This window comes from Trachemys scripta, chromosome 16, assembly GCF_013100865.1.
Source record: "Trachemys scripta elegans isolate TJP31775 chromosome 16, CAS_Tse_1.0, whole genome shotgun sequence".
NCBI classification, from domain to species: Eukaryota; Metazoa; Chordata; order Testudines; family Emydidae; genus Trachemys; species Trachemys scripta.
Window position 1 is genome coordinate 29569335 of NC_048313.1, and position 14314 is coordinate 29583648.

The following is a 14314-nucleotide window of genomic DNA, read 5'->3' on the forward strand; positions in this document are numbered from 1 at the left end:
GTTTCCCGCAAATCAGATGTTCGCGGGAAGCCTGAAACAAGCAGCAGGCAGGAGGTAAGCTGGGGCGGGGGAGGGCGCGAGGAGGGTTCCAGGGAGGCGCCGCGTGGCCCCCCCCCCCCCAGCCTGGCCCCGGCCGAATGCCCCCAGCCCCAGCCCAGTCCTGGCCGAGTAGCTCTGGCCCGGCCCAGCTTGGGCCCCGCGGCGCCGGTCTTGGTCCCGGCTGAGCGGCCCGGACCCAGAACCGGCCGAGCGGCTCCGGCCCGGCTCAGGCCCCGCGGCGCCGGCCCTGGCCAAGTGGCATCGGCCCGGCCCAAGAGGCTCCGGCCCGGCCCAAGAGGCTCCAGCCCGGCCCCTGGGCCCGGCCCAGACGTGGACCTGGCCCGGACGTGGACCCGGCCGAGCGGCTCTGGCCCGGCTCAGCTCAGGCCCTGCAGCGCCGGCCCTGGCCGAGCAGCGCCAGCGCGGACTGAGAGGCTCCGGCCCGGCCCAAGTGGCTCCGGCCCAGACCTGGACCCGGACGTGGACCCAGCCGAGCGGACCCGGCCCAGACCTGGCCGTGCGGGCCCGGGCCAAACGGGCCTGGACCGTCCCTGGACCCAGCCCAGACCGAGCGGACCCGGCCCAGACCCAGACCCGGCCGAGCAGCTCCAGGCAGCGCAGTAAGGGGGCAGGGAGCAGGTGTTGGAAGAGGGCAGGGGAGTTCGGAGGGTTGTGGGGAGGTGGATAGGGGTCAGGGCAGTCAGAGGGCAGGGAACAGGGGGATTGAATGGGGGCAACGGTCCCGGGGGGGCAGTCATGAAGGAGCAGGGGTTGGATGGGGCAGTGGGGGGCAGTCAGGGGCAGGGTTCCAGGGGCAGTCAGGGACAGAGAGAAGGGGTGGTTGGATGGGGCAGGTCCCAGTCGGCCATCAGGAATGAGAGGAAGGGTTGGATGGGGCAGCAGGGGGCAGTCAGGGGGTAGGGAAGGGGGGGGGGTGGGGGCGGGGGCCCGGGGGGGGGGGGGCGTCAAGAACTTTAGGTAGGTTTAGCATGCATCCGCATACATTACGCAATGTATGTAACATATCATTTTGTTATTATTTATATAGTTATGGAAAGTAAATAATACCTGGAAGAAATGAAAGGTGTTTTTTTACATGGCTTTTTTTATTTTTGAGTCATCCCTGTCAGGGCCCCGCCGAAAATGTTCGAATTGGGCCCCGCGCTTCCTAAAGCCGGCCCCGGCTGCGGTGTCAGGTTAATCCCACGTGCTGGGCGGGTGAATCCTGGAGCTGGAGCCCTCAGAGCCTGGCTGGAATCTCTCTGCGCTGAGGCTGCCCTGTATGTCCCACCTGCTAATTGCTGAGGGCTCCTTCAGTGACCCCAGTGTGAGCCCTGCTCCAGAGAGGACTCAATCCGGATTCACAACCCAGAGCAGGACCCAGCCCAGGGGGGGCCCAATTCTGAGCCCCCTCCCTAAATCCGCCCCCATGTTTCTTCCTCCCAGCCCCATTCAGTGAGCCCCAGCTGACCTTCAACCTCTCCAGTGCCGGGGTCACGCTGACCGTCCACACAGGGGGCGGGTACCCCGCGGCCACGGTGCGGTGGCTGGACGAGGCGGGCAGGGACGTCACAGCAGAGGACGCCACGGAGCAGCAGGTGGATGAACAGGGGCTCTACCACGTCACCAGCTGGGTCACGGTGCCGCCTGCGACCCACAGCGCCAGGCTGACCTTCGTGTTAACCCCTCGTGTGCTGGGGGCACCAATCACCCGGCCACTGAGCCTGCAGCTGAGCCCAGGTGAGTCCGGGAGGGGAGATCTGCTGGGAACCCTGAAGGAGAGTGGGGGCAGGAAGCCAATGGGGATGGGGGAGCCCCATCTATTCCCCCCCCTGCCAATGCGATAGGGCCCCCGCCCCTTTCTCTGAGCATTCGCCCCAGCTGTCGTCAGGGCGCGACCCCTGCACTGCATCGCAGCCCCATCCTCTCTCTGTGTTGCAGGACTCCTGGATCCCCCGGCCTCCTGCCTTGGGGTCCGCCTGGCTGTCATCTGTGCCGCCTGCCTCTTCATCGTCCTGCTGGCTGTTGCGTTTCTCCACCATCTCCACCAGGGCCCGGCCGGATCCCGCCCCTGGAGGAAGGTTGAGGAGGAGGAGGAGCAGAAAGAGCTCTCTTGCCCAATCCCAGCCAGCCCCAGCTCAGAACAAGCCGGGGCTGTGTCCTAGGGGATCGGCTGGGGCAGAGCTGGAGCCACCACAAGCAAGATCTAGCACCACCCAGGCACTGCCATCTCCTGGCAACTGAGCCCCAGAGGACCTAGGATAACCCCTGCTGCCCCGGCTCTACCATCCGGCCATGCCCCTCCGCCTGCTGCCCTTGACCTTGGCCAAGAGCTGGGGGACCCACATCCTCTAGCAGCATCACCGCAGGGTCTCCAGCCTTCACCCTCTGCCCTAAGAATCACACTCCATCCACGGCCCCCAGCGTGACGCGCCCTCCCCCTGGCAACACCCCTTCTGGGAACGGAGAGGCAGCTGCAGCCCCTGCCCCAGGCATGAGATGAGTGAATGAGCCCAACAGGGCCGCAGCAGAACCGCCGCACTAGCCAGCCCGTGGGTTGGCGCACAGGGGCCAGGGTTCTGCATGTCAGCCCAGCGGCAGGTCCCTGGCTGCCCAGTGCTTAGGCCTGCAGCTGTGCTTGCTCCTCTGCCTGCCTTGGTCCTGTCCGGCTCCCGCCCTGCTCTCGTACCCGGCTTCTGACCCCTGGCTCCGGTTATTGGCTCGGCTTCAGCTTTTAATCTTGGCAGATTCCTAGTTGCAGCTTTGGCCTACGGCTATGGTTTGGACCTGGCTCTAACCACTAGGTCAGACGGCCCATGTCCCGCCCCTGACACCGGGTGTTACTCTCCAGACTAACCGCAGCTGGCACCGGTGTAATCTCTTCTCTAGCTGTCCCTCGTTGGCCCCCTCCCCCGCACATACTGCGCCTTCTTCGTCAGCCGTCCCCGTCTGTGCTGCATTCTCCTCCTGGGACGGGCTCACCCGCTGTCCTTTTGTCTTGCATCGTGTGCAGGTTCCTATACCGCCCTCATCACCGCATCGCTGAGCGCCTGCCAGGTCGGGCACTAAGCACCGCGATTACGCCTCTGTCACGTGCTCTTTGTTCTCTCAGCCTCTCCCCAGACGGAGAAATGAGTGCACTGGAGGCTCTTGTTTTGGGCTAGTGGATAGGCTGGGCCCAGGCCATGAAGCGCTGTGAAGATAACGACCGGTCACTATCCTGCGGGAAGCCAGCGTGGAGAGCGGAGCAGAGGTGGGATGTGCTTGCGGCAGCTTGCCCGGCTGAGGAGACGCGCTACCGCGTTTGGTACTCGTTGGAGTCCCTGCGTGCCGGAGGCTTCCCGCCCGGGCCCATCGTGCTGCTGTTGTCTAGCCGGGAGGTGCCAAAAGCGCGAAGCTCAGGTCGTCCCCCGCCAGGATGGACGGAGTCTCCTAGCCAGCCGGAGATGGCAGAAAGCGCCACGTGCGACCCAGCGTCAGCGAGGAATCCCGGGGCGCTCCTGGCCTATGGGCCGGACTGGCCGGTGGGGGACGTGAACCTTCAATCAAAGGCGGTTGCTCCCAGCTGCGAATGTCCCCGAGTGCTCTCCTCTGCCCGCCTTGCTCGGAGCCCGTCTTAAAAAGTGATCTCGCCTGGCACGGGGCCATCAGGGGGGTGAGGCTGTGGGCGGGTGTGGTGAAGGACAGGTCGAGCTGGGAGTCACCTGCTGGTTGCTGGCGCTTGAGTCTGTGGTGTCTGACCAGATCCCGCAGTAGCTGCATGGTGTCGAAACGGACCAGAGAGAGAACTGATCCTGGTGGAACCGCTCTAGCCAGCGGTCTGGGGCAGAGGAGCCGTTCCCCATCGCTACTCACTGGGCGTGTCCGTTGAGCAATGGTGCAAACAGAAATAATTTCTTGCTGGTACGCTGCACTCATGGGAGGGACACAAGGGGGGGGGCACGTGACCTCTGCACGTGACTCCTCCCTGCCCTGCCCCCAGCCTGGGGCCCTGGCGCTCTCCCTGTCCCTTCCCCATGATCCACGTTACCTGGGATCTGTTCTCCTCCTGCTGCGCTGGAGACTTCTGCTGTACAGACCTCAGGCTGGAGGACTCAGGAGACACAGCTGTGTGGAAGGGCTGAGGGCGGTACAGCCGCGCCAGAGAAGCTGCTGGCGTGGGGCTGCCCTGCTCCTTTCACCACTGCGGGTCCCGGGAGAGCCTTGAACTGTAGGGCTCTCCTGGGAACCGCAGCGGTGAAAGGAGCAGAACGTGGGGCTGGCAGACTGCATAGGCGCTGACTCCGTGGGTGCTCCGGGGCTGGAGCACCCATGGGGAAAAATTGGTGCACCCACCAGCAGCTCCCCGCCCCACCTCCCCACCCCAGCTCACCTCCGCCTCTGCCTTCTCCCCTGAGCACACCTTCCCCGCTTCTCCCCCTAGCTCCCAGCGCTGGGAGGGAGAAGGAGGGGAAACGCGGTGCGCTTGGGGAAGAGGCAGGGCCAGGGCAGAGATTTGGGGAAGGAGTCCAATAGGGGCAGGGAGGGGGCGGAGTTGGGGTGGGGACTTTGGGGAAGGGGTTGGGATGGGGGCGGGGCAGGGGCGGAAGGAGGTGGGGCAGGGGTGGAGTCGGGGCAGGGCCAGGGGCGAGTGTGGAGGGGGTCAAGCATCCACCGTCACTGGGAAAAGTTGGCGCCTATGCCGGGCTGTACCGCCCCCAGCCCTGCTCAGCCCTGTCCTCTGGCAGGGCTGCTGTACAGACCCCAGGCAGGATTCAGGAGACGCAGCTGAGGGGAAGGGCTGGGGGCGAGCTCCTCCTGTGTCTTTGTGGTACGCTGTACTGGCTATAAATATCTTACAGCGGACTGGACCGGAGCGCCCTCCTTGCCGTTGAGGAAGGAATCCAACCATGGGCTCCCGGCACCTCTCTCAGCTGCGTCCCACACTCGACAGGGTCGAACGCTGCAGAGAGCACCAGGGGATGGGGATGGGTATCTGCCCTCTCTCCTCAACAGGAGGAGACCATCCATCACTGCCACGAAACAATTTCAGCTCCGTGTCCTGGCCTGAATCCAGCATGGGTCGAGTCCCGCACGTTGGCTTGAGTCAGACGAGCCAGTGGGCGGCTTTGGAGCAAAGAAGTGAGGGGTCTGAGACCGGGCGGCTGTTGGCTACAACCGTCGGCTGCAGGGCAGGTTTCTGCAGCGCTCTCCTATGTGGGGAGGCGGACAGGCCGGTCCCTTCTCTCAATGTCTGTTTCAGCCAGGAGCGGCACCAGGGGTTCATGACTCTCTCACAAACCAGGAAGAGCCTCGGTCGGGTTCCCATGTCCTGGACCAGGACTGTTTTGGGATGTCCTTCATGTCTTGCCCAGTGACTGTCCCGAACGCTGGGATCGCGGGGGGTGGGTGTGGGCGGAGGGGGCCAGGCTGTATGAGGAGGTGTCCCAAACGGATGGATCTTTCCAGCCAAGCAGGAGGCTGGCTCTTCGCTCGTGTGGGGCGTGGCTCTGCTGCAGGACCCAGGCACTCCAGATCGATGGAGAGGTTTTCCACCCGGGACAGCCCCTTGAGGTGGGATTTGGCCACCTCTGGGGGCCGGTGGGAAAGGTCTCTCAGGGTGGTGTTTGGGGTGTTTCATCCTCTCTGAATCAGCCTCTGGTTTCCGCTGTTGCCACTTCACCCAACCCAGGGCATCAGAAAGCGAGTGTGTGTGTGTGTGTGAGAGATGGGGAACACGGGGCCATTTGAGGGCCAGCCCGCCCATGGTTGAGGCTTGGGTAGAAAGATCCTTGACCCCTTGTCCTGCAGGTGGGCACTGTTGGCCTGTAGCCAGCTTTGGAATTTGTTGGAGTGCGAGAGTCTCCGTGGTTGAATCAGGCTTGTTGGTCTTTCTTCTGCCTGTGCCTCAGTTTCCCATCTATAAAATGGGGATAACACTACTGCTATTCTTTGTAACATGCCATGGGAGCTGTTACTGTTTCAAGCTAGGTGTTTAATTTATTATTTGTATTGTTTGTTAATTATTATTTGTATTGTTTGTTGTTTGTTATTTGTATTGTATTCTTAAATCTGTCCATCTTTGGCCTTAAAATCCATGAACATGTGTCATGCAGTGATTTAAGGAGATTGCCCTTTTTAGCTCAGCAAAGAGGCGACTTGATTCTGGTCTATCAGTATCGCCCTGAGAAGGAGATTTCTGAGAGCAGAAACACGCTGGTCTGACCTAGAGCACGGTAGGGGCTGTGCCAGGAGACCTGGCTGGCTGGGCCCATGGGTCTGTTCCAATGCAGCAGGGAGGGGTTTGGGGGTGGAATGAAAATACCCCAGAATTCCCCGTACGACAGAGCGGGCTCAGCTCCACAACCCCCTCCCCAGCTGCTGAGGGCGCAGAAGAGAGTAGGACCCGAGTACCTACCATGATGCCCAGAATGGGCCCAAGGTGCCGTTAGGAACCGGAGTGAGCAAGTGGGGAGCACCTTCCTGTCCCATCCCTTCTGCCCTGTCCCATCCCCCTCCTGCCTCGACACCCCAACTTCCTCCTGTCTCTCCCCACTCCCCGTGGGATGGGCAGTGTGCTACAATCTCATGATCTATACAGGAAAAAACAATCACCCCCCACAAAACCCAAACAATGAACTGGAACGCCCAGAAAAAAAAAAACAGCCGAAATCCTGACTGGTTTCTCACCTTCTCTGTGGCTGTGAGCGGGGGAGGGGGGAACTATAATTGTGAACGCAGATTAAGGTATTTACCACAACCGGCTACAGAACACATACACGACGGCCTGGGTTGGCTAATATACATTTATATGCTAGCCAGCCCGTATCGTATTAATAGTGGGCCTTAGCCGCACCGTTTCTATATGTTAGTAAGCATTAAGCACCACTAGCATGAAGCTCAAATACTGTAACCGTGCTGTAGGCTAGGCTGGCCTGAACCAGAACCCTGTTCCCTTATGCCAAGTATCCCAGAACTCCATGCGTTTGCTGAAATAGGGATTTGGCAGAAGCCAATAGGAAACGTATCAAAGGCAAGATACGGTCGTTCCATGGCCTAGTACAGGCTGGGAAGGAGCTTCACGGCACAGGCCCTGGAAGGCTGGTCCCAACCCGGAGTTAAGGAAGGAACAGAACAGGTTAGAGAACTGGGACAAACCGAGGGGCTGGGTTCCAGTGACGTGGGAAGAAATTTGGAACTTGTAAAATCGTATCACCAGACCTGCTGAAACGTGTAACTAGGGGAGCAAATCTTCTGCATAGGGCGCCTGTAACGTGATTGCACAGGACGGCTTTTCGGCGACTGGTATAGTTTAGAACCTCTCTCCTGTAGCATATTAATAAACCTGACTGACACTGGTTATCTGGTCTCTTGGGCATATTTCATAACGAAATAATGAACCAAAGATTGGTCAAGCAGCTGACTACACCTGTGGTTTTCAACCTGTGGTCCATGGACCCCTGGGGAGCCACAGACTATGTCTTAGATTTCCAAAGGGCTCCCCTCCTCCATTTGAAATTTTTAGGGGTCTGCCAATGAAAAACTGTTGAAAACCACCAGGCTATATGATTTCATCTGCTGTTCTTGCAGGGGATAAAGTGCACATTACACACAGTTTGCAAAGTAGTGTTAGATTGTGTCACACTGCAATTCATAGAGTCTAAGGCAGAAGGGACCATTGCAAGTGGCAACTCCACGCCTTCTCAAACTATGGGGCAGGCCTCTCAACAGAGGTGCACGAATGTGTCAAGGGAGATGTGAGCTAGGTGCTTTTTTTCTTTTTAAGAGCTCTGCGGTGGCTGGGGTTCATGCAGAAGGGCCGTGCACACCCTAGAGGTGGAGATAAAGGGGACAGCCAGAGCCCCATGATCCCCACAGTACAACCTGGAACTGATAGGGGGGCACAGCGGTCTAACTCTCCAGCCTGTGCTGTCTCTCACGCCATCAGCATGAATGATCCCGGAGCCACTCATGAAGCTTACGGAGAGAGACACCAGACAACCCTCCCAGCCTTGCACCCCTGCACTATACCATCTTACACGGCCCAAACTTCTCTTGGACAGCACAAACTCGTTAAGTAGTTCACCACTTTAACAAAGGAAAGTGGACATGCCCCAACCTTTGTAAACTGAGCTGAGATTCCTCGAGCACTTCAACCAAGTCAGATTTATTAACTGAGACAGATGTTAAGAGATTATAAGTAGCAGGCACAGAGATCAGAGGCAGTTATGTAGAAAAAAAAATTAACAGTCTAAATTCTACAGATTAAGCACGATTTGAAACAAGCAGCCTGTCTGTCTCTCATAGATGTTACAGGCAGCTCACACTTCTCAATCCACAGGCTGGATTCTTTTCCCAGCTTGGGACCAATCTCCCTCGTTCAAAGTCTTTGACTTCCGGACGATCTTCCAGGAGTTGTGATGGGGGAGGAGAGAGGCCAAGTGAGGATGTCACTGTCTCTCTTTTATACTTTCTTCCTGGGGCTAGAAAGATCCTTGTTGTGATGTGGGTCAGGCAGTGCCCACTGTGTAGGGGCCCCCTCTGAGGAGTCTGTGGGAGAGTGGATTCTTCTTGATAGGCCATCAACGCCTGTCTGGCCAATGAGGGTTGCCCCTTTGTGGTTACTGAAAGGCCAGCTGTTGGCATCTTCCAACCTCAACATATTTCAGTCACACACACAGCAAAACTTCATAACTTCACATACAATACTAGCACATACAGTTCAACTGGACATTAATGCTCAACAGATCAAGACTTTTAAAATGATACCTCATATGAAATACTTTGTACAAAACACATCATAACCCTATCAGAGTGGTGAATATGGAGGCTAATTTTGCACCACGACAATAAATGTAATGCTAAGTGGTGTTTGTAGCTGCTCTGTACAAAGAAAATCTTCATTGCCTGGGAATTCCGACAAGCAGCCCCGGGCCTGTCCCCAGGAGACGTCGCCAGGAAGCTGGGCCCGTCATGTCCAGCATGGATGTGTAGCATTTATAGTCTGCGCACACAGGAGTGTCACAGTGCAGCACTTGGTACCAGGATCTGGCTTCATGCACAGCAGTTTCTTTGGCGGGACCAGTGCCCAGGTGTCTGCAGAGGGCGTTTCAGTGATGTCATCAGAGAACAGGTACGATCAGCACCAGGCAGAGACTCAGCAAAGGGACCCAGCAGGCACCCAGTCCTGCAGCAAGAAAGGAAAGCCGGCAGGAGCCTGGGAATGAATTTCAGCAGGGGAAGTCAATTATTTTTGTCAACGTCCAAATTTCTTGGTGAAGGTACAGTCAAGGTCCTGACTCCAGAGAAATATTTTTTCACACAACTATAATAATGATGAATAAATAAAAAGATTTTGCTGTCCATTTAACAGCGTCTGGTGGTCTGGATTTGTCCCGCAATCCGCCTATTGACTACCCCTGAATTATAGAGACACTGCCCTCAGGCTGGTTGGTATCAGGGTATGATAGAGCAGTTCACAACTCTGCCACCAGGTGGCAGCAAACGTGCATCCATACTGGGCCTTATCTACATAGACTGTCTAGGGTCAGCCTAGACTAGATCATATGAGAATCCCAGCACCTAGTGACCCAGGGCAGCTGGTGATGGGGCTCAGTGAAGAAGAAAGTGACTGACTGTCCCAGCCTGGAGCTGTCCCCATGGCTCTGCCAGCACCCCCCAATCCTGATCTGTAGCCCCCCTCTATCCCAACCCTGGGCTCCCCACCCTACCCCCACTGGTACACCATAATACTCACCTGCAGCATTTCCTGCAATCCCGGTCTGCTTGGCCAGGATGTGGCTGGTCTGAGTCACTGTAAGTTGTCTAGTCTCCAAATTCCCACTCAGCTCAGAATGAACATGGCAGTGATAGATGCCCTCATCCTGCATGCGGACACCCCTCAGCATCAGGGACGCGTTCCCCTGGGCCAGTCCCTCTGGATCTAGGTGGGTCTGGTTCGTATAAGCCTCATCCTGTCTTGCCAGCTGGTCCTTCCCATAATAGTGACTATGAACCACCAGGGCCTCTGCCCCCACCCGCTCCTTCTGCCAGGTGAGGGTCAGGTGCTGGAGGTTCATCCCAGTCTGGGATGTGAAGAGGCAGCTCAGGGTGACGTCCCCCCCAAACTGAGCAGTGACAGGTGACTTGGCTGCAATGAGCCCTGAAAGGGAAACAGAGTCAGGGGTACCGATCCCAGGCAGAACCTACCCCCCCGCCCCACCCTCATGACCCCACAAATCTCAGCTGCAGTTATACACAAGCATCACAATTTAGTTTACAGATGGAAGAATGGAGGCACAAAGGCAGTGAACAGACTGACTCAAAAGTCACCACGACAGTCAGTAGAAAAGGCAGGAAGAGAACCCAGGAGTCCTGGGTCCCACCCCCCTCTCTAACTACTAGACCCCACCCCCCTCCAGGGATATATCCCAGGAGTCCTGACCCCCAGACTCCCCTGCTTCCACCCAGTGGCTCCCAGCCTTGTCTCTGCCCAGGCCCAGCTCGGCTCCAGGGGCCGTGTCTGTGGGGCAGAGGCGGTCACTCAGCTCACACAGGAGGGGAGCGGGGAGAGAGGGAGATTGCGCTCTGATTGGCTGCTCCGCCCCTGATATAGGCGGGGCAGTGAGGCAGATGGCCAATCAGAAGGCAGCTTTCCCCAGCCTGTATTTTTTCAAACATTTGGCCGCGCACCTGTTGTTGTTGTTGTGCGGGGGAGGGGCGGGGCTGCCGGGGATCCCCCTCCCCCCCCCCCGCGCGTCTCCCCGGCCGGGCCGCGGCTCCAGGCGGGATTTACCCCCCGCGCTGGGGAGAGACCAGCGGCACCTGCCGCCCCCCGGCCCGGGGAGAGCTCGGTGCGGCTCCCGCTCCCCGGCCCGGCCCCTCCCGCCCCGGCTCGGCGCACCCGGGTGGGAACCCCACAGGGGGCGGGGCAGGGACCCCCGCGGGGGCGGTACTCACCCCACAGCGCCCCCACGCGGCCGGCAGGGGGCGGGGCAGGGACCCCCGCAGGGGCGGTTCTCACCCCACAGCGCCCCCACGCGGCCGGCAGGGGGCGGGGCAGGTACCCCCGCGGGGGCGGTTCTCACCCCACAGCGCCCCCACGCGGCCGGCAGGGGGCGGGGCTGGGATCCCCGCGGGGGCGGTACTCACCCCACAGCGCCCCCCACGCGGCCGGCAGGGGGCGGGGCAGGGACCCCCGCGGGGGCGGTACTCACCCCACAGCGCCCCCACGCGGCCGGCAGGGGGCGGGGCAGGGATCCTCGCGGGGGCGGTACTCACCCCACAGTGCCCCCCACGCGGCCAGCAGGGGCAGGGTGCGGCCGGAGCCCGGGACCATCGCGCTGCAGCGGGGCGAGAGCAGCTGGAAGAGACAAGGGGGGGGGCGTTAGCAGGGACCGGGCGCAGCGGCTGCCAGCGGGGGGCTGGGCTCTGCCACTGCCGCGCCTGCCCCACCGTATCCCCCCCATTGCAGGTCACCGGCACTGCTGACTTTCCCCAGTCAATCGCCAGGCGCGGGATGCTGGAGGGCGATTTGTAGTTTTCCTGGAATGTCTCTAGTCCCGGCCTCAGTCACGGGATTTTCCCCTCAGTCCATGTCTACTGCGTCCGGCGCCCTCAGTGGGGCTGAGGCCAGGCTGCCCTCAGGGGAAACAGCTGCCAAGCTAGGGGTAGGGGGCTTGACAGGAGGCAGGGAGGAGCTGGAGGTGGGGGGACCTGAGAGCAGGAGAGGGCTGGAGAGGGACAGGGACAAGATTGAAGGGGAATGGGGGTGCAGGGGATTGTGGGGGGCAGGAGGCAGACTGGGGTGGGCAGGGGATTTTGGGGTACAGGAGGCAGACAGAGGGGTGCAGGGGACTGTGGGTGGCAGAAGGGAGACTGGGGTAGGCAGGGGACTGTGGGGGACAGGAGGCAGACTGAAGTGGGCAGGGGATTGTGGGGGGACAGGAGGCAGACAGAGGAGTGTAGGGAGGCTGGGGGTATTAAGTAATAAGGGGGGGTGGAGAGCGATAGGACAGCAGCTCCTCCCACCCCAGGCTTAACAGAAGGACGTGACGTCCCCCCAAGCTGCTCCCAGAAATCCCCCATGTCGGTGTGCTCGGTTCCAGCTGGCTGCAGCATCCCCGACGTTCATACATGGGGTGCCGGCAACCTCAGTGGATCCAAGGGCAGATTTCATCATCACTCATTTATTATGCTTTAAAATGGCGAGATTTCAGGAACCTGCCTCCTGGGTTTCAGAGGCGCAGGATTGGCTGCGGAGGGTGACAGGAGTTCGCAGGATTTGGGCGAGAACCAGGAACTTATTGTGCATAATGTGCAGATATTGATGCTGCTGATTTCTTTCTGCTGGGGAGGAGTCAGACCAATTTTCTTTAAAAGAAATGTAGTTTTAAGTCTTTTGTATTTTTATACTAAATCTATTCTGTGTTCTTTAAAAGAAACAAAGAGAAATGTATTTAGTAAAGCCAGGGTGGTCTTGCTTCTTTAGGCACAGTTCAATGTGACCTGTTTGGGTTAAGCTAAACAGGGTCAAGACACTCTTATTCTAGGCTTGTCTACACTGAGAAGTTAATTCGGATTAAGGTAGGGTGGGAATTTAAAGCGCAGCAGCTATTCCTGATTAACTCCCTAGGTGGACACCCTTTTTCCGGTGTGAGTGTCCCCATGCAAAGCTACTAGGAATAGTTCCAGGCATAGACAAGCCATAATTGTGAAATCTCCAGGGGAAGGAATGTGTTTCTCATTGTGAGTTTGTCAGCACCCCAGCGGGGCGCCCTGGTCTATGAGCAGCTTGGCAGAATTCAACTTTTCTTTTTTGATAATTTCAACAGCGAATATCAACGTTTGTTTTTAAGCATTTTTTTCAATTTCTAGCTATTTAAATTTTCTCCATTGTGGGAAGCTATCAGGGGAGGTCAGACCATAGTTAATGACAGTAGATGTTGAGATTCAAAAAGTTTATAACCCTTAAAACACAAATGGTCAACATCACATGTCACAAGGTACAAAGAAAACATCCTTAGATCAAACTAAGAAGTTGTCAGGCAGCATTTTGCTTAATTGGCCGAGCTGTAAACTTCGATTATCAGGGATGGACATTTTTTTCCCTGTGATTTGCGAGTGTAGGTAAAATCGACGTTTAATGAAAAAAATCGAACCCTTCCCAGCCCAGCGAGGACCAGGGCCCCAGGAGCTACCCCAACACAAATAAAGGAATGTCACAGTGGAGAGAGGTGTTTTGCATTTAATGACATTTCCACGACCAAAAAAGCATCCTACCCACGTACAGCTCCCTAAAAGCCAACGAAGGAGAGCAGATGGAGACCCCCTGAGGTTATTAGTGACCGCACTATGTTGATCTATGAACCTGGGGCAAAGGTACCTTGGGTGGGAATATAGTAACCCTGGGAGTTGGGGGGAGGGACAACACACACTCGCTCCCCAGTGATCGGTACCAACGCTGTCCCCTAACGAGACAGGCAGATGGACACACAGCAGCGATGGCAGGGTGTTGATGGAGAAGTGTGGGGGAGTGCAGTCACAGGGAGGCCAAGTCAGGACTGTGGCCAGCACGTGCCCAGGGCATCTCTGGTTTTAACCTCCAAGCTGCGAGCAACCTACATTCTCGCCTCACATTTCTGGGCCAATGAACTGCAGTGGCTCCCAGCATCGCTCCCACGCTGCTCATGCCTAAGGCTAAGATTTTGTCAGGGATATTTTTAGTAAAAGTCACAGACAGGTCACAGGCAATAAAGAAAAATTCACAAAAGCCCGTGACTTGTCCCTGACTTTTACTAAAAATATCCCTGACAAAATGGGGAGCCCCACTGCGGGGTCCCCACATTGCCTGCAGAAGTTGGGCAGTTGCTGGGGCATGTGGGGGCTCAGAGTTCCAGGGTCCCCCCTCAGAGTTAAAATTTAACAGCCGCTCCCTAGGCGCCAGGGTGACCACCTTTGTTGGATGGAACTAAGGGAAAACCACATGAAGAATAAGGGAGAATGCTTTATTTTAAGGGACATTTAAGGAAAACCATTTTTGTTTGCAGATATTTTTTTCCCAGTGTGCGTTTCCACGGCTCTCACCTATACAGTGCAATGCCAGAAGCCGGGAATGGGCAACAGGGGATGGATCGCTCGATGGTTACTCTGTTCTGTTCATTCCGTCTGGGGCACCTGACACTGGCCACTGTCGGAAGACAGGATACTGGGCTAGAACATTTGATCTGACCCAGTATGGCCGTTCTTATGTTCTTATGAGCTTCAATGTAATGTTAAAATGATCAAGGGATGGCCC

The 14314-nt window shown here is 57.7% G+C and overlaps 1 protein-coding gene and 1 long non-coding RNA gene across 2 annotated transcripts; one reads left to right on the forward strand and one right to left on the reverse strand.

Annotated features, from left to right (window-relative positions):
• The first annotated feature begins 1046 nt into the window (after positions 1-1046).
• LOC117888842 lies at positions 1047-8176 on the forward strand. Its single transcript, XR_004648381.1, has 3 exons — positions 1047-1779; positions 1981-3942; positions 4881-8176. It is a non-coding gene; the product is annotated as an uncharacterized LOC117888842 (long non-coding RNA).
• Positions 8170-10631, reverse strand: LOC117888841 (CD276 antigen-like). The gene is made up of 2 exons (XM_034792612.1): positions 9776-10631; positions 8170-9205 (listed from the first exon to the last, which is right to left on the reverse strand). Exons 1-2 carry the CDS (start codon positions 10095-10097, stop codon positions 9141-9143), a joined length of 387 nt encoding a protein of 128 aa, XP_034648503.1. The 5' UTR covers positions 10098-10631; the 3' UTR covers positions 8170-9140.
• Between the last annotated feature and the right edge of the window lie 3683 nt (positions 10632-14314).

Bases quoted from the DNA above. Each gene is read 5' to 3' on its own strand.
- LOC117888841 (XM_034792612.1), bottom strand. From the start codon at position 10,097: ATGAACCTCCAGCACCTGACCCTCACCTGGCAGAAGGAGCGGGTGGGG. The intron at 9,206-9,775 runs GTGAGTATTATG...TTCTTGCTGCAG, and splicing joins GATTGCAGGAAATGCTGCAG to GACTGGGTGCCTGCTGGGTC.